This window comes from Chelmon rostratus, chromosome 10 (genome assembly GCF_017976325.1).
Source record: "Chelmon rostratus isolate fCheRos1 chromosome 10, fCheRos1.pri, whole genome shotgun sequence".
In the NCBI taxonomy this organism is placed as follows: domain Eukaryota; kingdom Metazoa; phylum Chordata; class Actinopteri; order Chaetodontiformes; family Chaetodontidae; genus Chelmon; species Chelmon rostratus.
In genome coordinates, this window is record NC_055667.1 from 20679571 (window position 1) to 20704888 (window position 25318).

Consider the following 25318-nt stretch of genomic DNA (forward strand, 5'->3'; position numbering starts at 1 on the left):
ATTGGTCCATATCAATGTTTTTATTAGTAGACATTACAAGTCATTTTTTGATTTTAGATTGGTGATCTAAGTTTTTCCTTCTACTTTTTCTGAAGTTTTTTAGAGTTCCGGGTCTGTTTTTTGGAAACGTCTGACCTAGAACTGGAAAGACAAGGTATATCCCAGGTCTGGAAAACATCTTTGCAATTCAAGAAGCTGATTTTTAAGCATTGTGACAGACAACATTTAGCTCATTTGATCGTCTGTAATCACTTTCCAGAGGGTCAAGCAGTAGAACAGAATTTCCTTTAAAAATCATAATAATTCATATATGTGCACTCCATAACATATTTGACTTTCAGGATGTACCCCAATGCTGGCGTGTGCTTTAGTTTTTTAGGCTGGCCCACAGGAGAACTATTACTTTTATTAAATCACATACTGACCAGTGTAACAGATTGAATGTCCCTGTAGTTCATTTGAAAGTTGTACCAGTTTTAATTCCTGACACAGTGGCATGTGGTCGAGTCAGAGCTTGACCCGTGCTCAGCTGCTTGTAGCTCCTTTTTAATGTGAAAGTGAAGGTGCATCTCTTGACCAGGCCAGGCCAAGCAGGTCAAGGGAGGAAGGAGGGCTCGGGTTAAAAAAAAAAAAAAAAAACCCTGGGAGAGTAGATGCTGCTGGATTGAGGGGAGGGAGATGAGGTTCGGGTTTCAGCTTGACAGGGGGTCAGGGGGAAGGACTGGTATTTTGGAATATACGAAGATCCATACAAGGCACAGTGGACATAAAACCGCGGTGCTTGCCCTGACGCGGTGGGTGCAGAGTGCCAGCTGGGGCCCCGCGTTGGATTCCACTTAGATTTTGAAGGGTTTGACTGCATGGTGCCATAAGTCTCTGGGAACACAAACTTAACACACCACTCACTGAAAGCCTGGTCTCGTCCATCCCTTCACTTCTCACCCAAGCTCCTGCATGTCTAATATTTAGACATGTTCAGCTTTGTGGACTCAAGGACTGTTCTGCTACTTGTAGCATCCCAAGTTGTTTTACTATCCGTGGTCAGATGTCAGGAAGAGGATGACCGTAAGTTGCACAGTTTCTTGACTTTTTGCTTCTTACTTTTTACATGAAATTTGGATTGTTTCTCTGATGACGTGACCAACTTTTTGTTGCATGCTCAATCTTCTCTACCTGCTGTTTCAGAAGAATAGAGGAAAACAAATCAAATGCCATCATGATGGTGACTGATCAATGATGTCAAATTGTCAACAGCATGAAGAACTTATTTTTGCTAGGGCCTGTTACATTACATGCAAGTTACAATGATGTTGTTGTCATTTCTTCTGATGATTTGAGTGCATAATGTTCAGCAGGCTATCAATAGTCTTTCCAAGTAAGCCAGTCCATTTCTGTCTATAGGATAGGTGAGGCTGTCAAGGCACATCTGTGTGGAATGGAGGACCAGGTGAACAAGTGTCTGTTTGTCCTCACCTGGATCCTGCTGCTCAGCCTCACCTGCTGTATTTGCTCACACTGTAATGCTACTTTTCAGCAGAAAATCGGAAATCTGCTTAATGAAGCCTATTGATGCCTCAAATGCCTTTGGATTAACTTTTTTTCCCCAGCAGAAACATTTCTCTGTTGATTGTCAGACGAATCTACTCGAAAATTAGCCTCCAGCAAACTGAACAAAGTTTAACTGTTTTTGAGGACATAAAAAATATGTAAACCTCGCCCACAGGATTAGGCTGGAGCACATTCAGGGTTTTCATGATGTGAAGTGACAGGGTCAGACAGTGCCTGACCTCAGACTAGCAGGCTCAAAGGGTAGCAGGAAGGGAGCAGGAGAGAGGACAGGGTGCACAGCAGGGAGTCAACAGATGATGGACATATAGCTGTATTTATAGCAAAATGGACTTTACTGCTCCACATCTCCTGCTTCCAAATCCCTCTCTCTTATAGCATTAATGAACTTTAGGAAATAAACCCATGAATTGTAATTCAAAGAAATGGTGAAAAGATTTCAGTTGCTGGTAGCCAAACTCAGCCTTGTGGCATGTACGTGCTAAGTATCACTTTGGCAAATATGCTTAAAAAACAAATAACAGCAGTCAGTGGGCCCAACCCGAAGCTGTGTACATTAAACAAATCACCCATTCTTAATTCCCCAATGTGTTTGCACTGGAGCTTGACACAGCTATGGGATCCAGATGGAGAAATTTAGAAGGACCCCGTGTTTACTTAAGGCAGCAGCTTGTCAATTGGGCACAGTATCCCTGTAAGAGAGGTTCATTCATACGAGCAGGGGAGCAGGCCTGCAGGTTAAATACACTCAGCCAACGACGTGAAATATCTCAACTAGGGCTTCAGACACAACTGTTAACTGTGGCTCGTGTTGACATTGCGTTTTATGCTGCCACGAAATTCTCCATATGACAACTTGGAGCATTTTCTTGCCTGCTTCGTGTTATTTTTAAAACTTGTTCATTGTAGTTGCACTCCACACCTACTGATTTGTTCCAGTGTATTTTTGGGTCAGACCAGCACCTGTTCATCAGCGTCAAAGGAACAAGGCCACTTACTCCTTATTCATTAACGTCATGCAGTCACACTCATGTTTAAATGAATGTGAATTTCACTTTTTGTATACTTTGCACTACTTTCTAAAGTGTTTATAGCTTTTGTTTAATAAAGGATTATCTTTCTCCTTCTTCCATCTACATCCCTCCTCTTCATTCACTACTCCTCCTCCATCTTACCCCATACTGCCATTACTCCTCCTACTTCCTTGCTGTGCCCCTTGACCCCCTTTCATCCCCTTATTCCCACTTCTCTCCCTTAAACCAACTTTTTTAACAACATCTGCTATACCAACCTACAACACTGTATGAACTGCAATACCTTTCCCTATCTAATTCTGTCTCATACAAACCTTTCTGTCCTCTCATTCCTCCTCTGTCCACCTGACACACGCCCCCTGCTGGCCACCACAGAGGAGGCAGGTGGCTGCATCCAGGACGGCCAGCAGTATAATGATAAGGATGTGTGGAAGCCCGAGCCGTGTCGCATCTGTGTGTGCGACAGCGGATCGGTTCTGTGTGATGAGATAATCTGCGAGGAGATCAAAGAGTGTGCCAACCCTATCATCCCATCTGGAGAGTGCTGTCCCATCTGCCCTGCTGATGCCAGTGCCCCCATTGGTTGTAATTTATTTATTCACATACCCATAAATAAATTACTCTTCTAGCTTGCATTTATCTCAGCCTGCCTAACACTTTTGAATGGGGAACTGCCTCAGGATCCAAATAAGATGCCTGATCAGGGCTGCAGAAGTCACTGATTATAGTCTCTAGATGTAATTTTAAATGTTTTGGCTGCTCTAAAACATGATTCGTGATTTGGTTTTAGTCAGTAACATTATTTTACTCAACCAGCTCCTGATGTTCCCAATTCCAAAGTGGCCCTCTACATGCTTGGTTTGGATGGAGACCAGATGAGCAACATTATCAGGATGATCTCATTCCCAGTGAAAGTCTGTTCCATGTGGAATTAGATGGATCCTGAGATGTGTTGTCTGGCTCTCACTGAAACCAGTAGAGACGCTTCTGCTCATTTTAACTCATGACTAAGATCCACATTGAGCCTTACCTAAGTGATTAATTTGACCCATTTAGAGGTCTTCTACAAAATTAAGCTGTCTTCATAGAGGGACCAAAGTTTACCTAACATCTTATGTATGGCCTTAAGCCAAGACCGTACAGATGAGCCTGTCAAAGCCTGAAGGCCCAGTAAAGAGCCACTGTATTCCTGTGGTGTCTTCAGAGACCTTCTTGGTAAATGACAATTACAACAATTTGACTAAGTTGTCTAATCAAATAGATACTAAGCTGTTAAAGACAGAATATGTACAAGCGTGTTTTTATATGTAAAAAAGTACTTTCATCAGAATCACAGTTCCTGCGCAGCAGATTGACCAGGCCATCAGAAGTAGAATAAGACGAATCATTCTGTTTAAGATTAACAACTTTGAAAAGAAAAAGCTTAAACCCAGTTTTGGGATGTTGATTGGAGATCAGCCATTACAGTGGCTGTTACAGCTTGCTTACCTTTTACATACTTTCACATTGTGCTTTACGATCGGGTCTTCATTCTCATCTCCTGGTCCATGCTTGTTTCTGCTTCATCCCTCTTGGAATCTCACCATTAATATAATCTGGATGGGTTCTCTGCCTTTTGGTTTGGTGAATGGTATTTGATCACGTTAGCATCGTTAGATTTCCTTGCAGGTCTGCTTTCCTAAGAATCACAAAGCAGAATTAAAATCAGTGAAGTGTCTGAAATGTTTACCACTTTTAATGTTTTGTTCTGTCTCCGCCCCACCCCCCCCCATACATCCATCTGCAACATCAGAGACGATTGGCGCTAAGGTGAGTCATTCACTCAACAACAGTATGAAACCATTAAAATAATAACTTGTCTTATAAAATCTGTAACATTAAGTAGTTTGTTTCTCAGTAAAGCGTTTCAGTCCACTGATCTCACTTCTTTCTTTTCTGGATCAGGGCCAGAAAGGTGAACCAGGAGAGATCGCAGATGTAAGTATGAATCGTCATAATGAAGTGATGCCTGCTCAGAGAGCTAAGGATTGATCAGAAAAATGGTTTTGCCACCTTTTTCTTTTATTTGGATTAATTACAGATTTTTGTTTTTCTCTTTTTGGACTTTTAGATCTTTAACGCAGTGACAATTCATGGCCATAATAATCACAAAGATCTTGATTGTTGAATTTGACACTTCTGTCTTGATTAGAGTTATCCTCATCCCCCTAAAAAGTACCCGTTATTTGGTTCATTTTTACCTCTTTTTGGGTACCCCAATTTTTCTTGAGTTTTAAACAATTCTGGTCATTAGAAGGGAAATAAGTCCCTGATAAGACGCTAACTACAATGTCCAAAAATCCCTCATTGAACTTTCTATTACATGAGGAAAAACCCTGCATTCCTAAGACATAATGAACCCAATCAAATCCTCTTAGCTCCTCTCAGCAACTTTGCTGCAAGTGCACATGTCAGGTGAACAAAGTCAGCCAAATCAGAGGTTAAAGGGAGGTGATGTTTTTAGCAAAACTTGCCCTGTCAAATGAAATCCACATCACATTGTTTTTTTAGCTTAATGTCCACCTCCTACAAAGTTGGAATGTTCTTCTCTAATTTTCGCTGTTCAGAAACTGGTACGACCGGACACAACATGAAAGATTGCTCTTGTAATGAAGAGTCATTTATGACGACAGCCACAGAGACCTGACAAAAGCTTTCTTTTCACCTTTGTGCAGGTCGTAGGACCAAAAGGACCACCAGGGCCTATGGTAAATATTATTCATTTGTAACAATTTTATTGAGATTTTTTAAAATAATTTTAAAATCTAAAAGATAATTTGAAAATGATTCAAAGTGTTGTTTGATGAGGCTGTTATTGGCGCACAATAATATGATTCTTGATGCAAATAGGAATTTTAGCCATCCTGGGAATCATACTGAGACAAATATCTTTGTTTTTGCAGGGCCCCCCAGGTGAGCAGGGAGCACGTGGAGAGGCTGGTGCTAAGGGCGATAAGGTAAGAGCCAACACACTGGGTCCAAAAAACACTCCCGCAGTCTCCAAACTCCAATCTACCCAGTATATTATTCAGAAGAAATTGTCTCATAATAATGTCATAATGTGATTTCAGCCTTTGCCACCAAATATTGGGTCAAGCAACAGCAGCTCTGATCATTATTATGAGTGAACTGGCAGCATTCTGTATACTTTGAGATTACAGTGTCATCACTACTGAAGTGTAGAAACATCCAAACCTAATCATCATACAACAGAAATGAGACTTGTTCTGCAAATGTTTTGCTGTAAAAGGCAAAAACAACAAAACAACGCAACTTATTTTAGCTTTGTGCACCAGCGCAGTTATCAGCACAATCAAATGATGGGGAAAGAGCTGTTCTGCTTCTCTGTGTGACACTATTATCACCTGTCTTTGAATCTTCTTCAGACTTAGACTGATTTAGAGAAAATAACCCCCTCTCTTTTTCCCTAGGGAAATCCTGGACCTCGAGGAAGAGATGGTGAGCCTGGCACCCCTGGAAACCCCGGACCCCCCGGCCCACCTGGACCACCAGGGCTTGGAGGAGTGAGTCTAAGGGCACTTTTGTAACATGTGGCATAAACAACTCAGATTTAAGTCCCGACACCAGAGTTTTACTGTCACGTCACACTAAACACAGTGAAAGTTTGGTTAGACAAGACTCCAGAGGTATAAATACATGGAGGTCATTTAATGGTAAACTGTTGATATAAATCAAAAGTATTAGTGTCTTTACCTTTACTGTTTGAAGTCATTGAATGAACATTGGCTACGTTTAACTTGATCCACACACGGAAGCAGCTCAAAATGAGTCCATAAAATGATTCATTTTTTATTCAAATGTAGAATGAATGTGAAGACACCCTGCGGACCCACTGTCCCAAACGCACTGCAGTATTCTTGCACCGTTTGCTATGAAGGATGAAAATGGGGCTTTACTTTGGCAGGGAGCAGGTGCAGGGAATTTTTTCCCTCTTTTTATTAGATGGTGACTAAGCTACTGTTTAAATCAGTAATTCGGTTAATGTTGTTTACTTGCTGCTGTGTGTAATGGCCACTGAGCTCAGGCAGCTCAGACGGGATAAACTACATGAACTGACTCTCAGTCTCTGTCTGCTTTGTGTTTTTACAGAACTTTGCTGCTCAGATGGCTGGAGGCTTCGATGAGAAGGCCGGAGGTGCTCAGATGGGTGTGATGCAAGGACCAATGGTAAGTAGCACCGTGTACACTGGTTATATCTGACACGAAGAGTATGTGTGTATGGTTTTGATATGTAAACAGTTAATATCATACAATGACCTCATTACTGACATTTAGCTTGTCTGAGGGTTGCTGCTAAAGATAAGTAGTAAAAGATAAATAGATGAGAAATAGAAGAAATAAATGTTCTCAGAGATGATTACAATGCTGCCACCTTGTGGCTTAGTGTTTTCACTCCGACACAGATGACGGCTGACTTTTTGAATTCAGGCTTGCTGTTGAGACTGAATTAGAGCAGAACTTTACAGTTCTTTAAAAAGAGTATGTTGGAGTATGAACCACATCAAAATATGCCTTAAGAATCAAATATTAAAAATGTGTTTTAATTTAGAAATACTTAAGGGGATATAAGGGGATAGCAACTTTAAACCCTGGAAATGTGCTTTTGTAAATCTCTTGCAGGGTCCTATGGGTCCTCGCGGTCCCCCTGGACCTTCTGGAGCTCCTGTAAGTACATTCATGAGAGCATTACATCATAACGTGATCGATCATTATAACCAAACAACTAATATGGAAATATATAGAGAACAACTATTGGCTTAAGTGAATGAATCCCTAATACTTTGCTTTGTCATTTATGCCTATAGGGGCCACAGGGTTTCCAAGGTGGCCCTGGAGAGGCTGGAGAGCCTGGTCCAGCTGTAAGTATTACTACCTATCCAAGAATGCATCTGTGTACCTGACAGACTAACTTTAGACTGTACTGGTAACATGGTACAATCACCAAACTTTGCATCTACAAATTTAGTTCAGCTGATGGACAGTATGAAGACAATGCTTGAAATGAGCACAAAAGTGTTTCTAATTGTCTTTTGAGCAATTCAATAACTGTCACTAATAATTTCTCTGTCTTTGTTTTCATACCAGGGATCAATGGGACCTCGTGGACCACCTGGACCATCTGGAAAACCTGGAAGCGATGTAAGTGTCGAGGCTTCATTTTCATATGAAACTCACAACACATTAAAAAATAAACCTACAAAAACCTCCACCAAGCTAAGGTCAAAGGTCATATGAAAGCTCAAGTTTGAGTGAAGCATTTTATGATTGTAAGTTTTTCTCTTATGGTCCAAATGACAATACGAATGTTTCACTTTATATCATTACTATAATTTCCCAATGATGTCGGGGTGAGACTATCAAGCTCTCTACGCTCTAAATCATTTGTACCACCAGGGGGCACTGCCTCTCTCTGAACAATGCTGGTGAAAATGATGACTGCACAAAACTCAGGCTGCATATCTTCCACCACACTGAAGTGCAGTGCAGCTACTGTGCACTGCTTCAGAAAATACTCATTCCACTTCCTGTTTGTTTCTAGGGGGAGGCTGGCAAGCCTGGAAAGGCTGGTGAGCGTGGACCTGCAGGGCCTCAGGTGAGCAGCCAGTGAATATTTCATACTTAAATGCAAAATCATTTCATCTCTTGATGAGTCCGGGGTTTCTCCACATGTCAGAATGGAAGAAAACAGTTGAGTTAAGCATTCCTTGTGTGAATGTTTTGTGTTTGTGTTTCAGGGAGCTCGTGGATTCCCTGGAACTCCTGGACTTCCTGGAATCAAAGGACACAGAGTGAGTGTTTCAACCTTCACTGCCTAACAGAAGAAGCAGGACGGGTTTTCTTTAATGATCATTAATTTCACCTGAGAACTGACTGGTGTGTGAGTCCTGATGAGTCCTGTCTTGTTTCTCTGCAGGGTCACCCTGGTCTGGATGGGGCTAAGGGAGAAACTGGTGCTGCAGGAGCCAAGGTAAGAGAAAAAGTCTAGATTTTCATTGTTTAGCAGTTTTGTTTTCTGCTTACATCTTATAACTTTTCTGATCTCTGGTTCTCCTGTCAGGGCGAGTCTGGTGCTGCCGGAGAGAACGGTGCTCCTGGACCAATGGTGAGTAATATCATATCAATCCTACAAAATAGAATGGTAACAGAATGGGATGCTATGAAAGATAATTAATAGACATAGAAATCAAAGCTCTGTGTTTCATAATAATCAAGAGAAACTGACCAATTGTATCTTCTGTCACAGGGCCCACGTGGTCTGCCTGGTGAGAGGGGACGTCCCGGAGCTGCTGGAGCTGCAGTGAGTAACCAATTCATATCAATCCACTAAGCATCAATATGTTTTTAGTTTGCTGCACTTTGTTTGTGACAACTTTGTATCTGTTAAAATGTTGCTTTGTTATGGGATGCACAGCTGACCACCCTGTCATTTTCCTCTCCAGGGTGCCCGTGGAAATGATGGCTTGCCAGGTCCTGCTGGTCCACCTGTATGTATCATAGTTGCCACTTTGCATCCAATTAATCCAACACAGCAACAAAGTGATGAGACATGAACCCTAACCTGCTGATTTTTGTTCTGTCTACAGGGGCCTGTTGGTCCCGCTGGAGCTCCCGGTTTCCCAGGATCTCCAGGAGCCAAGGTTTGTAAAGATCACATTATCATAAACCAATATTTTTCTGTGGCAGACTTTATTTGGTAAAATAAAGCAATTAAAGGCTAGTGAGGGTCACTTGACCGATTTATGGTTATCTTCGGTTTCACACTTTGTTATTCATTAAATTCTTCCTAAAGTACTTTCAGACAGTTGATCTCTCAGTCTGCTTGGATGGAATAAAAACCTGTAAACTCCTACATGCCTGTGTTGTTACTGTATTTCATACACAAACGGTCATCTTAATTAGTGTTAGAATTCCACAAACTACTCTATAATCTTGACACAAAAGAAAAGATGCATTGACAGTCATGTCATATTCAGCTGGCTTAGAATAAAGATGAAATTATATGGGAACATGTAAGAACAGACAAGTGCAAAACACCATCATCTTCAGATGTGCTACATGGAGATACAAACGCTGGATTCAAGAAGAAATGGCTTTTTTTCTACTTGTTAATGAGATTTATTGTGTCCTGTCAGGGAGAAGCTGGTCCTACTGGATCCCGTGGAGCTGAAGGAGCACAGGGACCCCGTGGAGAGGCTGGCACTCCAGGATCTCCTGGACCCGCTGGAGCATCGGTTCGTTTGTCGTCTTTCATTCTGAGTTATTTTGATTTATTCATAAAACAGTACCGTTCTTACACTGTGTTTGTTATTCATTAACTCCTCATCTACACAGTGTGATGCATTGCTTCTTCCTCTCTGTCTGTACAGGGTAACCCTGGTACTGATGGTATTCCTGGAGCTAAAGGATCTGCTGTAAGTCCACTCTCTGTATTCATGGTTTTAGAGTCCTCCATTACTTTGTGCTTCTTTATAATTCATAAAATTACTGTTTTACTCTATTCTGATATTTTGTTGTTTCCTTTTTTCCTTGAAGGGTGCTTCTGGTATTGCTGGAGCTCCTGGATTCCCCGGCCCTCGTGGCCCACCCGGACCACAGGGAGCGACAGGACCTCTGGGGCCAAAGGGACAGTCCGTAAGTCATTTAGCAATCATCTAAAACTCTGTGAAACTTTAATACTTGCTCATGTAATAATTACGTATTTTTGTGGTGGTCTTTCTTGCCATGTTTAGGGAGACCCTGGTCTTCCTGGATTCAAAGGTGAAGCTGGACCCAAGGGAGAGCTTGTGAGTTACTCAGTTTTGACTTGATCATATATATTACAACCACTGTCAAACATCTTTTAGAATTAGACTACAGAGAAGATTAACTTCCATATCTTTTTCAGGGCCCTGCTGGTCCTCAAGGTGCCCCTGGCCCTGCTGGTGAAGAAGGAAAGAGAGGTGCCAGAGGAGAGCCTGGAGCTGCTGGACCTAACGGACCTCCAGGAGAGAGAGTGAGTAATCTGGATGTACAATAACATTGGCAAAAAGTGTCATTATGAAATACTTGTTCTAATCTAATGTAATTTATCTCTGCGGTTCTTTCCAGGGAGCTCCTGGTAACCGTGGTTTCCCAGGTCAGGATGGTCTTGCTGGTGCTAAGGTGGGTTCTGTGTAAAATGCCACGTCTTTAACAGTCAGAACTGATTACAGCTCACTGACACCATGAGCACTTTGACTTAATCTTAGTCCTGCAGCACAAGAAAGATGCCGTTATGGTCATAAAACTAGCTGCCATATTTCAATTGATAATTTGATGGCCCCCTTTTGTCTTATCTTCTTCAGGGTGTCCCTGGTGACCGTGGTGTTCCTGGTGCTCCTGGGGCTAAAGGTGCTTCTGGAGACCCTGGACGGACAGGAGAGTCTGGCCTCCCTGGAGCCAGAGTGAGTGTTGCACATTCACTCATTACCAGCCCAGAAACAGTCAGACAGTGTTGCTTACATGAAACCTTCCAAACCAAAGTGTGGTTGGTTTGACCTTATTCAGAACATTGTAGAGATCTGTCCCATTTGTTGAATGATGCTGACAGTCTGAAAAATTTGTGTGCCTTTTATAGGGTCTCACTGGTCGTCCCGGAGATGCTGGTCCTCAAGGCAAAGTTGGACCCTCTGTGAGTACAACATTAATACAGATTTTGTTTCCTGTCTTGCTTATGAAAGGTTTCAGTGTTTCGGTTCTGAAATAATAGATGGCATTTTTAAAGATCCCAAACAAAAATAAAAGGAAAACAAAAATTCACTGTTTGATTTGTTGTGATATGCTGGTGTCGCAGTTTATATGATTTGATATACAGTTTAGTTGTTAGTAGTTGACCCATTCAAAGTGGCTTCTCATTGCAGCATTTTCACATAAAATGACAAAAATGACAAATATGACAAAACTGCTGCACATGCACTAAGAAACATGGGAAATATCATCCACAACGCTTAATTTACCACATTTGTATTGAACAAGACTATACATTATAGTGTTACTCGCAACTAACAGCTAACATGAGAAGCCCTTTTTTTTTGCAAATGCTAGTCTAATAATATTAATATTAATGTTTTGACTCCCAGGTCTGTTATCTCTGGTTTTCTGTGCTGTTTGTGATTTATTTTTACCTTGTGCCTTTGACAGGGTGCTGCTGGTGAGGACGGTCGCCCCGGCCCACCTGGCCCTCAGGGAGCCCGTGGACAGCCAGGAGTGATGGGATTCCCCGGACCTAAAGGAGCCAATGTGAGTTGTTAGAGTAAAGTAGGAGCACGAGGGGTGTTTTCACTATTACACACATGTTCAGATAGCATGAAGTCTAAATACATCCATGTCTACATAGGACAAATCAGTGATACAGTGTTTCAGTAGCCAAATATCACTAATAGCACTACTAGCCTCACTTACCTTGTAGCAGTCCAAGCTAAAGAGACTTTACTGTGATTTCTCCTCAACAGGGCGAACCTGGAAAGCCAGGAGAGAAGGGTCTTGTGGGTCGTACTGGTCTGAGAGTGAGTACTTTTTCTCAATAAACACTTTCTAACCTCACAAATGGATGCATAATTTTCTGTCCCCAGATCACTTTTTAATCACTTAAATCCTCCTCTTTGAACAGGGTCTGCCTGGAAAAGATGGTGAGACTGGTGCTTCTGGACCTCCTGGGCCTTCTGTGAGTATTTCAGTGTATTTATATGTTGGGATATATGTATTACACTCAGCTGATACAGTGTTTTACTGAGTTTTCACCTGCTCTTTGTCCTTGACTAATCACCTGGTGGATCTATCATAGGGACCTGCTGGAGAGAGAGGAGAGCAAGGACTGCCTGGACCTTCTGGCTTCCAGGTGAGTTTATTTTCTCATCAAACCCCAGTCTGGAAAACAAAACATTTAATATGATTTCTATCCCCCAAAGCTTGAATAGCAGTGCAATTAAGTTCAAACTTTGAACATTTGTTGGATAGACAATCACCCCAGAGTAATTTATTCAGGAAAACAGTAGACCTCTAGGAAATGACATAGTCTATATGTACAGAGATCATATTGTTAATCTTTTTGCTGTTGTTGGACAGGGTCTGCCTGGACCATCTGGTTCCCCAGGAGAGCCTGGAAAATCTGGAGACCAGGTGAGTGTTAGTTGCATCTGTAGGTCTATCATTGTTGGCAAACTCCTTCAACCCTCTGTGCACAAACCACAAGTATCATAGAGCTTGCATATTATCACCTACATGCCAGACGGCGGCATTTCTGAGCATCCTAATTGTTCTTGAAAATAACAGCATATGCAGAAATAGAAAGACAAGCCGAAACAATTTTGGATTAGATTGGATTGTCTGTATTGTCCTCGAAGAGGCATTTGGTTTGCAAACAGAAGTCTACAAAAGCACTACACAACCAAGACATCACACATCATAAGAATTTAAAAAAATAAATAAATGCATATAATGAATATACAGCAGATGACATCATAATAAAGTCTCTGCTTCAAGACAATATTTCATTTCCATTTAAAAGTAACTGCAGCTTCAGTGAAGCAGCAGTCTGGTATAACTATCATGCTTTACATGACAGTAATACTCACTGCTGTTCTCTGTAACAACAAGAAGACTACTAAGACTACTTTTTTCTTTAATGCTCACTCTGCTGGTTAAATATGCCAGAGCTAATGCTAAATGTCAAATAAATTTGACGTTAAAATGACTTAGAAACCCTGCAACCACTGGGAATCAAATCTTCAAGGTTCAAGGTTAGTTCAAGGTTACATCTTAGTTAATGCTATGGTCCTATGTTTAGTTTCTGTTCTCAATTTGTTTTATAGTACTCTATTTAATTTTTGTTGTTGTATTTAATTTGGCCTCTTGATTGCATTTTTCTCATCTGCCTCCTTTGTTTTTGTGATTTATGTAAAGTGACTGCTGTAACAATGCATTTTTCCTTTGGGATTAATAAAGAAAACTTTTATTGCATCGCAACATACTGGTCTGAAGTTGTACTTGTAAGATTATTGGTTTTGGCTATTTATACTAGGACTAACAATGGAAGTGATACAGAAGTTTACATGTGCGTAATTATTCCAATAACAGGAATAAAACTGTGCTTTCTCCTGTGCAGGGTCTTTCTGGAGAGGCTGGAGCTCCTGGTGCTGTTGGACCTAGAGTGAGTCTCCATGTTAAAGCCTCATTCCAATCATTTCAAGACTAATATACACATAGCCTGTCACATACGATTCATACATGAATAGCACGTTACCATTTCTTCCATTTCCTCCTGTTGATCCAGTGTCTTTTTGTCTCCTGACAGGGTGAACGTGGTTTCCCTGGTGAGAGGGGTGGTGCCGGAGCTCAGGGTCTTCAGGGACCTCGTGGACTTCCTGGAACACCTGGATCTGACGGACCCAAGGTCAGTGGATGACTTTGAGACAGAATTTGTGTTTAGATTCACATTGTTGCTTAAATGCCTGTCTTACTGTTCAGTGAGTATCATCTCGACCAGGCTATGCAACAGCTACCCCACACACGTTTTAACCATTCACCTTCGCCAACGTGCAGCTTGAAAGAACTTGCGCATAAATTTGAGTTGACAAGATTTATGTTTGTGATTCCAGAAGAACAAAAGATACCAGTTCTCTTGTTTTGACATTTAAATTACGCCTTATAGCTGTTTCAGAATAATTAATTTAGTGATGAAAACAATTAACATGATGATTATTAACATTTTCTCAGCCACATAGCATTTTCTAGATAGAAATCCTTGGCAGTCTGACTTCCTGGAGTCTCTGCTGGTTGCCTGGCAACCTCACAGCAACAACAAGACTCCAGGAAGTTACTGTGCCTGACCAAGAGATTGTCTGGCACATAACCCTCTGTAAAATACATTGTGTTGTTCTAACACTTAGGATTGTATGTATTCGTGTACATATGTATTAAACAAACAAGATATCATATAACATGTTAATTAGTGAGCTTTAGATTTGCTGGTAGGCAGATTTTGTTGCCTTTCGACAGAGCAAGGCTAGCTGTCTCCCTGTTTACAGTCTTTGTGCAAAGCTAAGCTAACCGGCTGCAGGCTGTACCTTCATACTAACCGTACAAACATAAGGGTGGTGAAACTTTATTCGGATGCATTTTAGGATTCTCACAGTATTTATAGAACAATGTCTGGATAATAAGACAGCTTCTGCATTGCCACCAGGACCAGCATGTCCACACTCAGGCTCAATTAGTTCATGGGAAACTACTAGACATGATAGAATTACACTGACGAGTTATTTTCTAATTCTAATTTAGGGAGCCATTGGACCAGCTGGTGCTGCTGGACCTCAGGGACCCCCCGGCCTGCAGGGTATGCCTGGAGAGAGAGGAGCTGGTGGCATCCCAGGACCCAAGGGAGACAGAGTGAGTAACAGGTTATTTTAGAAGTTGTCTGAATTGACTTTTATTTTAATACTTTGGATTTGGATTATTTCATGAGAAAAACCTTTAATGGAGCAAATGTCATGACCAGAGGGCTTGTAGTTTAATGTATGATTAACATGCAGCTGTCCTCTTTGTCCAACAGGGCGACCATGGAGAGAAAGGACCTGAGGGAGCTCCTGGAAAGGACGGTTCTAGAGTGAGTTCAAAATAAACCCTCCATCTCATATTCATTTTAGTCTGCCATTACAGAGTGAAGCTTTTTTGACAGTCATCAAGCACAAAAACATCCAAACTCTATTCTCTATCACTCATTTTGTCCTCTTATCTCTCCGTCCATCTTTTCTTCTCTCAGGGTTTGACTGGTCCCATTGGTCCTCCTGGCCCATCTGGACCCAACGGTGCCAAGGTGAGAATAACAGTATTACCCTCTGGACTGTTGAAGGGTAAAACTGTTAAAATGAGTCTGAATGAACAGAGGCCCAGTTCACTTACAATAAAGCAACGTGTGTCTGTGTGCATTAACATTCATACAGTGTGTTTCTTATTTTGGTTGGTTTGACTGACTGTTTCTCTCCTATCCAGGGTGAGACTGGACCCACTGGCCCTATTGGTGCTGCTGGTGCTCGTGGTGCTCCTGTAAGTACCTCTCTTTGTCTTATCTAGCAGCTTACACCAGAGCTGATCAGCTGGTGTGTGTCTGGGGCTGAAATAATGAAGCCTCTTCTAAATGAAACATCTTGCCAGCAGACGGAGCTCAAGGAGGTCTCAAATTGAATAGCACCCTTTCCCCGAACAGAGTATGATGCTGTTCCTCACAAATTAATAGCATTACAATAAAGATGAATTTGGAGAGTGTAGAGACATCGTTAAAAAGAGATGTCTTGCTGTTTGGCCTTTAAAAACTGACTTATTTACTAAGAGGTAAAATTGAGGATTTTTATATGGCATAGCTGTGTTGATGCATATGATCAGACTAGGACTGGTGCAGCGCTGGTCACTTCAAAGTTGTCTGCCACTTGTATTATATTACACTTGTATATTATTATATTGCAACAAGAGGGAGTATGTAGTAGGATTTCATAATACTCACTTACATACTTAATCTTATTTAATATTAGTGGTGATTTTTATTTCCAAAAATGTAGTGTCAAAGAATAACCTTTAAAATGAACTGATAATAAAAACAGGATGAACATCTCATCTCAGCTTGCCTGGACCAACAGTCTGTTCTGTCCTCTTGCAGGGCGATCGTGGTGAGGGCGGTCCTCCTGGTCCTGCTGGCTTCGCCGGACCTCCTGTAAGTGAAGTCACCACAATACATTTGTTCAAATGAAATAACTGAAATTCAGATTTTTTTTATTTCCATTCGTCAACATTCTGCCAATATTCATGTTCTGTTTGAAATATCCAGGGTGCTGATGGTCAGCCTGGTGCCAAGGGAGAAGTTGGTGAGAGTGGACAGAAGGGAGAAAGTGGTGCTCCTGGACCTCAAGGACCATCTGGGGCTCCTGGACCTGTGGTGGGTATTTGACTTGAATTTGAATTAGAAGAAATTCCTGGAACCACATCTTTTATCTTTCTGGGTCTTTCCATTGCTTTACAGTCACTCACTCTTCTCTGTAATAGCAACATGACTAATTTATGTTCCTCTTTTTTTTCAGGGACCTACTGGTGTATCTGGACCTAAAGGAGCACGTGGTGCTCAGGGAGCTCCTGTAAGCATCTTCTATTTTCACTACAATCCATCACACAGTATTTCAGCTGAATGTAGATACAGCCATAAAAATATGACTCAGAATAAATAATCAGCATATTAATTGATGATGGAAGTAAACATCAGCTGCAGCTCTGAAGGAATGTATAAACATATACAGACATGTTGGCTACATGCATGTTTTTACACACATCATACACAACACCAAGGGTATCTCATTTGGATATAATACAAACAGTTAATCAAATTGTTGTTCCATTTGCATTACAAAAAGACTCTATTTTGACCTACTTAAACATAATGATAGAGCTAGTCTACCTAACTTATAGTGAAGTGAGTTTCAGCTGTAAGGATCATAACAGGGATGCCTCTGATAAACAGATAGCTGATATCAAGCACCATTATAGTGTGGCTCAATGTGTATGAGCCCATTCAAGTCTGATGATATTTGTATGACCCAGTATCACATACATATATACACACATATATACAATGTGCCATTGGGCTTTACAGGCTCACTGCAGCACCAATTTCTGACTCATCCTGAGCTCTCAAATAAGATAAGACATAAAAGAGAAAGCACCTGAAGGGAAAAATGATGATCTCAGATGAATATAATGGAGAACTGTACAGTCAGCTTCAGCCTCTTTTGGCAGCATAACATGTCTTTTTCACTGCAGACATTTAGACTTGTCGTAGTTGAAAAGTTCAGGAGTTCTGAATAAGACCACATTCAGGAGTCACAGGAAGCCATGATAGTCTGACAGTGAGCCAGCAGGCACAACACCAGGAGCCTGAAACCAAAGCACCTAAATGGAATTCAGCCATCTTTTATTTTTATTCTTTGTATCTGTGCTTCTTCTTCTGTGACATGTCAACATGTCTTCTATTTAAAATGCATGTAGTTTTCAGAGCTATCCTTTAAAATTGTTCAGTTGGTCAACAGGTTTGCTACGTTTATGTTTACTGGACTCTTTTTCTCTCTGACAGGGTGCTACTGGTTTCCCTGGTGCTGCTGGCAGAGTTGGACCCCCTGGCCCTAATGTGAGTGTTTCATCAATAACAAATCCCAAGAAGCGAAAGCAATTGACTGAGTCAGTCTAAAATGATTTGTGATGGTGTTTCTGTTCTTACCCACTGAAATTGTCTCCCTTTCTATCACAGGGTAACCCTGGTGCTGCTGGTCCTGCTGGCTCTGCTGGTAAAGATGGACCAAAGGGTGCTCGTGGTGATGCTGGCCCCCCAGGAAGACAGGGAGATGCTGGGCTTCGTGGACCTGCTGGTGCACAAGGAGAAAAGGGAGAGCCTGGAGAGGATGGACCACCTGTGAGTATGATTTTGCACCTCACAAGAACCCATAAGTACCTGTCTCTGGAGTCCTGCTCTGAGACAACATCCAGCCTCATTCACCTGCTGTTTCAGCCAGATATTCACAAAAAAGCTGCAGCTTACTGACATGAGATGGTCTGTACTCTTTGTATTCAGCCTGGTACAGCTAAATATGAACATTCTCTCATTTTCTCTGTCCTCTCTTTCCTGACTGTGTAGGGTGCTGATGGACCTTCAGGTCCCCAGGGTCTGGCTGGATCTCGTGGTATTGTTGGTTTGCCTGGCCAGCGTGGAGAAAGAGGCTTCCCTGGTCTGCCTGGACCTTCTGTAAGTGCTCTCATCAATATTTGCAAATAAATGTACTTTTATAGCTTCCATAAGCTGTTTGAGGCTGGTTATGTGAAAGAGTTATGTCAGACAGACCTGTAGGTGTGTGTTAAGACTGACTCTTGTTAGTTACTGTAACCTTGAGCAGAGCAGGATTTTGAACAGTGATTCTTTTGCTTAACTGAAAATCAGGAGCTACTGAAATGTATGAATAATATTTTCTTTCTTTTTAGGGAGAACCTGGTAAACAAGGAGCTTCTGGTTCCTCTGGCGACCGCGGACCTCCTGGACCTGTGGGACCCCCTGGACTCACTGGACCTGCTGGAGAAACTGGAAGAGAGGTCAGAACTACACCATGATGACAACAACAAAGTGTTACAAATCACAACACCAGGACATGAGTAATGGATCATTTTCATGGATGTAGAAACAGGGATTGCATTTACAATTGCAAAAATTACACACTGGTCACGTTTACAATATACTCAGGAAATAATACTGTCATCTTGATAAAATATTAAAAATATTTTTCTGTCTCTCAGGGCACCCCTGGATCAGATGGACCTCCTGGTAGAGATGGAGCTGTTGGAGTCAAGGTGGGAGACTTCAGCCTCACATACAAATCTGAAGCTAGTCCAGAGAATCACACAGTTTGACAACAATCTATTAGACGTGCAGTTTGCAGAAAATGTCCTTATCCTGATTCATTGCCTTGTGTCCTCCTGTAGGGAGAGCGAGGTAACACCGGTCCTGCTGGCGCTCCTGGAGCTCCCGGTGCCCCCGGTGCCCCTGGACCTGTCGGACCCCTCGGCAAGCAGGGAGACAGAGGAGAGAGTGTAAGTAAAACAACACACTGCACTTTAGGGGCCACAGGCAAAGGCACAGTGTTCAGGCAGTGTTTGATAGTTGCGATGTTAACACGAGGAAACACCCACACTATTGTTTCTTTCATCAGGGTGCTCAAGGACCTGCAGGACCCTCTGGACCCGCTGGAGCGAGAGGAATGGCTGTGAGTGTCATCACCTCTAACTGCAATAATATCAAGCTTTTTTAGATTTTGATTTTGGTGCAAGTGCTACACATTTGCAGCCGTGCATTTTAATATATGTTAAACCTTTACTCCAGGGACCCCAAGGACCACGTGGCGACAAGGGAGAGGCTGGTGAGACTGGAGAGAGGGGACAGAAGGGTCACCGTGGATTCACTGGTCTGCAGGGTCTTCCTGGACCTCCTGTGAGTGATGCAAATCGAACAGTTCATCCCTGCAGTCCCATTTTTCATTTTACTTTCCTTCATCTGTCTGTTCTACCATCTGATCTGTTACTGTCCTCGTCCTGACAGGGCCCCGCTGGAGATTCTGGAGCTTCCGGACCTGCAGGACCAAGTGGACCGAAGGTGAGAAAACTGAGCAAAAGCAAAGAGGGAAAGAGAAGAAAAACTCTTATTACATTTCCATCCTGAGGCTTTAACACCCAAGATATGTGATGGTAATGAAGGGCACAGGTTAGTCTTTTTGTAATTCTCCAATCACCTGACGTAGACGGGGACAGGAAAGGCCACGTTCTTTAATTACCCACTGCTGTGATAAGATGGGCAGCTGAGGCATTTTGTAATTACTCTCTGCAAGGAAAAAGAGGCAGACAGACAGGGGGGACCGTGATTTGTGAAACCACTCCTGCTGAGATCGGAAATGGACTTCAATATCTATTCGAGATTAGCTAAGCACTGTGCATGATAAGAAAAATGAAGGGAAATGTCACCATACAAAAAATCTTCATGCATAATAAAGCAAAGGGTCTGAAGGTGATTGAGGTGATGGAAAGAAACTGCCGGCACGTTTGAATTGCTTTTTCAGATTTTTCATTTCTTATCCAGACTGCATGATGGATCTAAAAAAATAACCATTTTAACTTCAGTAGACAAAGTAATGTTTCAGATTTACTCAGGCTTTTACTTTAACACTCACTGTCTCTGTAGGGACCACCTGGACCAGCTGGACCTGCTGGCAAAGATGGAGCAAATGGACAGTCTGGCCCCATTGGACCCCCTGGACCTCGTGGACGTTCTGGAGAAGCTGGTCCTGCTGTATGTAACGTGTCCTCAAAGTGTACCTTAGTGTACCTTTTCACTGCTGTTTTGCTACACCTGACTCCACCTGCCCCCCGATCCAATTCCTGCTTTCATCCTCTGTCAGGGTCCTCCTGGTAACGCCGGACCCCCTGGCCCTCCTGGTCCTCCCGGCCCTGGCATTGACATGTCTGCCTTTGCTGGTCTGGGCCAGACTGAAAAGTCCCCTGATCCTCTCAGGTACATGAGGGCTGATGAGGCCTCCAGCTCCCTGAGGCAGCACGACGTGGAGGTTGATTCCACACTCAAGACCCTCAACAACCAGATTGAGAACCTGCGCAGCCCTGACGGCTCCCAGAAGAATCCTGCTCGCACCTGCAGAGACCTGAAACTGTGCCACCCTGAGTGGAAGAGCGGTTAGTAGGGAGACATGAAAATGATAAAGAAAGTCTGCTGATGTGTTGACTAAAATGCTCTGAACTGGTTGTTGCAAAATATGAACAGTTTTCTTTTAGATATTTCTTTTAGAAATACCTAAAAAAAATGATTTTATTAAGTTCTGGGCTGAAAAGTAAAACATGTTACGCAGCAGTCAGCAAACTGCTCACAGAAAATTTTACTATTCTTAGTCCAGATTTAGCCCCCATCATAGCACTGAGAGTCTTTGGGCTTGAACAGACTGTACTTAATTGACATAGCCTTTAGTGACTTCGGCAGACTTCAGCAAACTCCCAACATCCCTCCACCCGACTCCAAGGTCTAATCAGCCGCCGCAAACTTATCTGAATAATAGACCTGTCAGGGTGGTTAAGTGTCATTCATATAAGCTCTGAATAAGAATCTTTCAGTCCTTGTACTTTTGGATCCTACTGTTGCATTTCAATGAGTTTGAGAATAATTCAAGACCTGTAGTTGAAAACCAGGGTCTGTCTCCGTTGGTAACGGTCTCTGAAAACATGGACTCATTTAGATCAGGCTGATGATGCTCTGCTCTACACATATCTTCCAGATTTTATCACATCTTCCGATTATCATGATGCTCTGAATTTGCTAGTATAGCGTATTGAACAGTTGTGATTATAGAAATGTGGAAAAGGGGTAGACAGGGGGGTCCAGGCATCAGGAAGAGCAAAATGTGGACAGTAAAAATGACGAAAAGAATCTCACTTTTAACTCACTAATGATTTGAATATAAATGAAAGGAGGGAAAATCTATATTATATGCTCAGATAAATCATACTGGATAAATAATCACAATATATCTTAATCAAAAGAACTGAAGGGGGGAAAGGACTGAAGGAGACTAAAATCATACGAAAACTATGTTAGGCTCTGTAAATCCTATGTTTTACATGGCAGCAGACATGACAGTGGTAGCTGCAGCTTTACAAATGTTGACCTTAATATTCTGATATATTTTGTTCACTGGTGGTGGAATAATGTTGGCTGCATCACCTGCAGCAACACTCTGTGTGTGAGGGAGAATCAGACAGCCAGTCTGCTTTAATGTGCTGTCTTTCTACCTTTTCCTCTCCATTTAATGATTGAGTGCATAAAAGTTTCCCTGCATGAATAAAAAGCATACCAGAGGTAGTTTTTCTTGGTACCAAGGACAGGAGGCAGAAAACCTTCATAAAGTCTCTGGACCACGACAGGAATGTCATTACCGCTGTGAACAAGACCAGCTTTTCCTTATCTTTAAAAAATAGAGCAAAAGTCAGACGACTTGACATCTATACATACTGGCTGCCTTTGACTTTGGGTGTGATCCATTCAACAGGCTTATCATCTATTCCTAGAAGAAGAGTCTGCCAAAGCTGCGTTTAGTTTTTAGTCAGAAATCACTCATTACCCACTTTTCTCATCTCGCCAGGTAACTACTGGGTTGATCCCAACATTGGCAGCACAGCCGATGCCATCAAGGCCTTCTGTAACATGGAGACCGGAGAGACCTGCGTCTACCCAAGCATCGCCAAGGTGCCACAGAAGAACTGGTGGACCAGCAAGAGCAAGGACCGCAAACACGTCTGGTTCGGAGAGACCATGAATGGAGGATTCCACGTGAGTGCACTTTTTCAATACAACGCTTCAGATAATCTGAAAAACTCACCTTGAAAGACTCACGACACTTATCACGAAAGCTGCTAACGAATCCTCTCTTCTCATCGTACAGTTCAGCTACGATCAGGACGGCCCTGCTGCCAGCGCTACCAATGTCCAGCTGACCTTCTTGAGGCTTCTGTCCACTGAAGCATCCCAGAACCTCACTTACCACTGCAAGAACAGCGTTGCCTACATGGACCAGGCCACAGGCAACCTGAAGAAGGCTTTGCTGCTGCAGGGCTCCAACGATGTGGAGATCCGTGCAGAGGGCAACAGTCGCTTCACATACAGCGTGTTGGAGGATGGCTGCAAGGTGAGGGCACACAGCTGCAAAACAGAGCCACAAACAATCATCTCGATTACGTTTTATATGTATGCATAGTTGTCATTGTATCATAAGACTGCAGTTAACACATTACTTCACTCTCAACCAACAGAAACATACAGGCCGGTGGGGCAAGACTGTCTTTGAGTACAAAACACAGAAGACCTCCCGTCTGCCAATCGTGGACATTGCCCCTATGGACATCGGAGGTGCGGATCAGGAGTTTGGAGTGGATGTAGGCGCAGTCTGCTTCTTGTAAAGTGGAATATCACAATGGCCCCCCAAGAACACAGGAAATAAATAAACTCAACCATGAAACATTACACACACACTTCCACAATAAAGAAGACTGGAAATTATAAAAGAAAATTGATACTTTTTCTGTCACAACGAAGTGCTCTCCAAGTTGTACTCCCTGGATGTTAGCACTGAAGGGCACCGGCAATATCTGTACATCACACCAGCATTCTCTGTCAACCCGCTTCCTGAGATCCAGTCATGTTTCCCATGGCCCACTGTTGACGGGAATGAGTCAGAACCAGGAGGAAGAGGGACCAAGCGAACAAGTTACGGAGAACAGAAACATGACTTGATGTCACTTATTTATTGTCTAACCTGAATGGGCAGAGTTGAGGTAGGACTGGACGGGTTCACTTTGTAAGTAAGACGAGCCCCCTTTCCACTACAGAACAGCCGCACAACCTCTGTCCCAGTCCTACTCCACCTCCCTCCCTGTTTCCCTCCTGACACACAAATACGGCATTTTGAATCAGCGTAGACAAAAATAAATATTCTCAGTAAGTAAAATCAAATCCAGGTGCTCCAGGCCAGTCCATCACGAGCAGGAGCAAAACCTTTACTGTGTATTATAAATCCTTGGTTCTATTGTTGTAAAAGTCTGTGTTTATAAACAACCAGATGGTTTTATATATATTTCCACATTATGTGTGTACATGTGTCTATATGCACACCAACACTTTTTGGAAAGTGAGGTTACATTTGGGATGTATGTTTCAATGTCCTGTACCCCTTGACTGCCCATCAGAAGAAGGCCCAGTTCTCATCCAAAAAATTTGTTTAGAAGAATTTGGTGGAAATTTGTTTTGCTTTTTTATTATAGTCATCCAGATTGTTTAAAGCTACCTCACGCTTAAAAACAAAGTGAACATGTTGAGTTTAAATCTGAGCTGACCAAAAACGAGCTTTCAGGTGGATCTGGGGCTGAATGGCCATCTTTGCCTTGGGTTGCTCTCTCTTCAGAAGGTGCTATGAGTTCTGTAATTCAGTTTCCAACAAACACCGCCAACCCCAATTCCCACTAGCCTCACACAACACACTCACACTCCACCCTGCAGGAGGGGTGCAGTCGGGTTAAGACAGGGGAGACAGGGGCTACTAGGAGGCCTCCTCTGGAGTTCAGACCCCCAAAGCTGAACGCAGGACTCTGAGGACGGTCGCTCAAAAACAGCCAGGGTGGGTTGTCTCTGTGTGTGTGAGGGCGTGTACATTTTTTGAATTAATTTTATTATGATCTTTTTGTTTTTATTTTGTTACACTTCTAATTGATGTACATTGGAAAATAAAAGGAAAACCGAATTAAGAATGAAGTTGATTTTTAATTGAGCTTTGAATAAAAACAGAAATGGCGTGGGGACGTATTTCTTCTTTCAACAGAACCATTCATGTGTGCTTAAATGTTTTTTTTTTTTTTGTCGTACTTGTATTTCATGAGGTCAGTTACTCTTGACTGTGAGTGCATAGTCTGTGTGTATGTGTGTGTGTGTGAAAGCTTAAGACTGTGATGCGAGTGTGTATTTTGATATGAGAAACTCTCATAACAAAAGAACAAAAGTACTGTATTAGTTCTGCGGTTTCAGGGTGGGGCTGGGCGTAGTTGGCTCCTGTTTGTCTGAACTAAAAGGCATAAATAAAGAACATTTTGTTGACTGGAATCAAGTATTTTGTAGAGTAATGATGCATTTGAGCAGCTGCATCACTATTTGTGTGTACTGTGGCCAGCTTCCTCTCCGGTCTGTCCTGAGCAATAAAAGCTTGACTTAAGCCCTCACAGTGAAATACTCTTATTTAAAATCAAGTGTGCAATTAGTGATCCAAACCAACTAAAAATAAGATATTCTTTATGCAGCAGCACAAAATCGTATTATTCGGTAGGGCCAGAAATAATTTAATTAGACCATATTTGAAGGGGAAATCTGCAGATTTTGCAAGAAATCTGATAAATTGCCTCAAGTGATGTCACATGAGTCAGCATCCGTTGGAGCAGAGGACTGTAAGTTTGAAAATGATATGAACACACGTGCGGAGATAGGAAGAAGTGAATATACCGTACCTCCTTGTTTCACCGTG

At 42.3% G+C, this 25318-nt stretch overlaps 1 protein-coding gene across 1 annotated transcript; it reads left to right on the forward strand.

Annotated features, from left to right (window-relative positions):
- Positions 1 to 804: 804 nt before the first annotated feature.
- On the forward strand, positions 805 to 24598 carry col2a1a (collagen, type II, alpha 1a). The gene is made up of 54 exons (XM_041946458.1): positions 805 to 1065; positions 2976 to 3182; positions 4393 to 4409; positions 4545 to 4577; positions 5315 to 5347; positions 5543 to 5596; positions 6071 to 6163; positions 6750 to 6827; positions 7281 to 7325; positions 7466 to 7519; positions 7746 to 7799; positions 8200 to 8253; positions 8396 to 8449; positions 8575 to 8628; positions 8719 to 8763; positions 8905 to 8958; positions 9101 to 9145; positions 9245 to 9298; positions 9794 to 9892; positions 10028 to 10072; positions 10194 to 10292; positions 10391 to 10444; positions 10546 to 10653; positions 10749 to 10802; positions 10985 to 11083; positions 11257 to 11310; positions 11820 to 11918; positions 12131 to 12184; positions 12289 to 12342; positions 12463 to 12516; positions 12744 to 12797; positions 13783 to 13827; positions 13972 to 14070; positions 14958 to 15065; positions 15229 to 15282; positions 15439 to 15492; positions 15669 to 15722; positions 16330 to 16383; positions 16498 to 16605; positions 16748 to 16801; positions 17791 to 17844; positions 17965 to 18126; positions 18349 to 18456; positions 18690 to 18797; positions 18999 to 19052; positions 19185 to 19292; positions 19412 to 19465; positions 19582 to 19689; positions 19798 to 19851; positions 20434 to 20541; positions 20651 to 20939; positions 22397 to 22584; positions 22697 to 22939; positions 23064 to 24598. Exons 1-54 carry the CDS (start codon positions 972 to 974, stop codon positions 23208 to 23210), a joined length of 4464 nt encoding a protein of 1487 aa, XP_041802392.1. The 5' UTR covers positions 805 to 971; the 3' UTR covers positions 23211 to 24598.
- Positions 24599 to 25318: the final 720 nt, after the last annotated feature.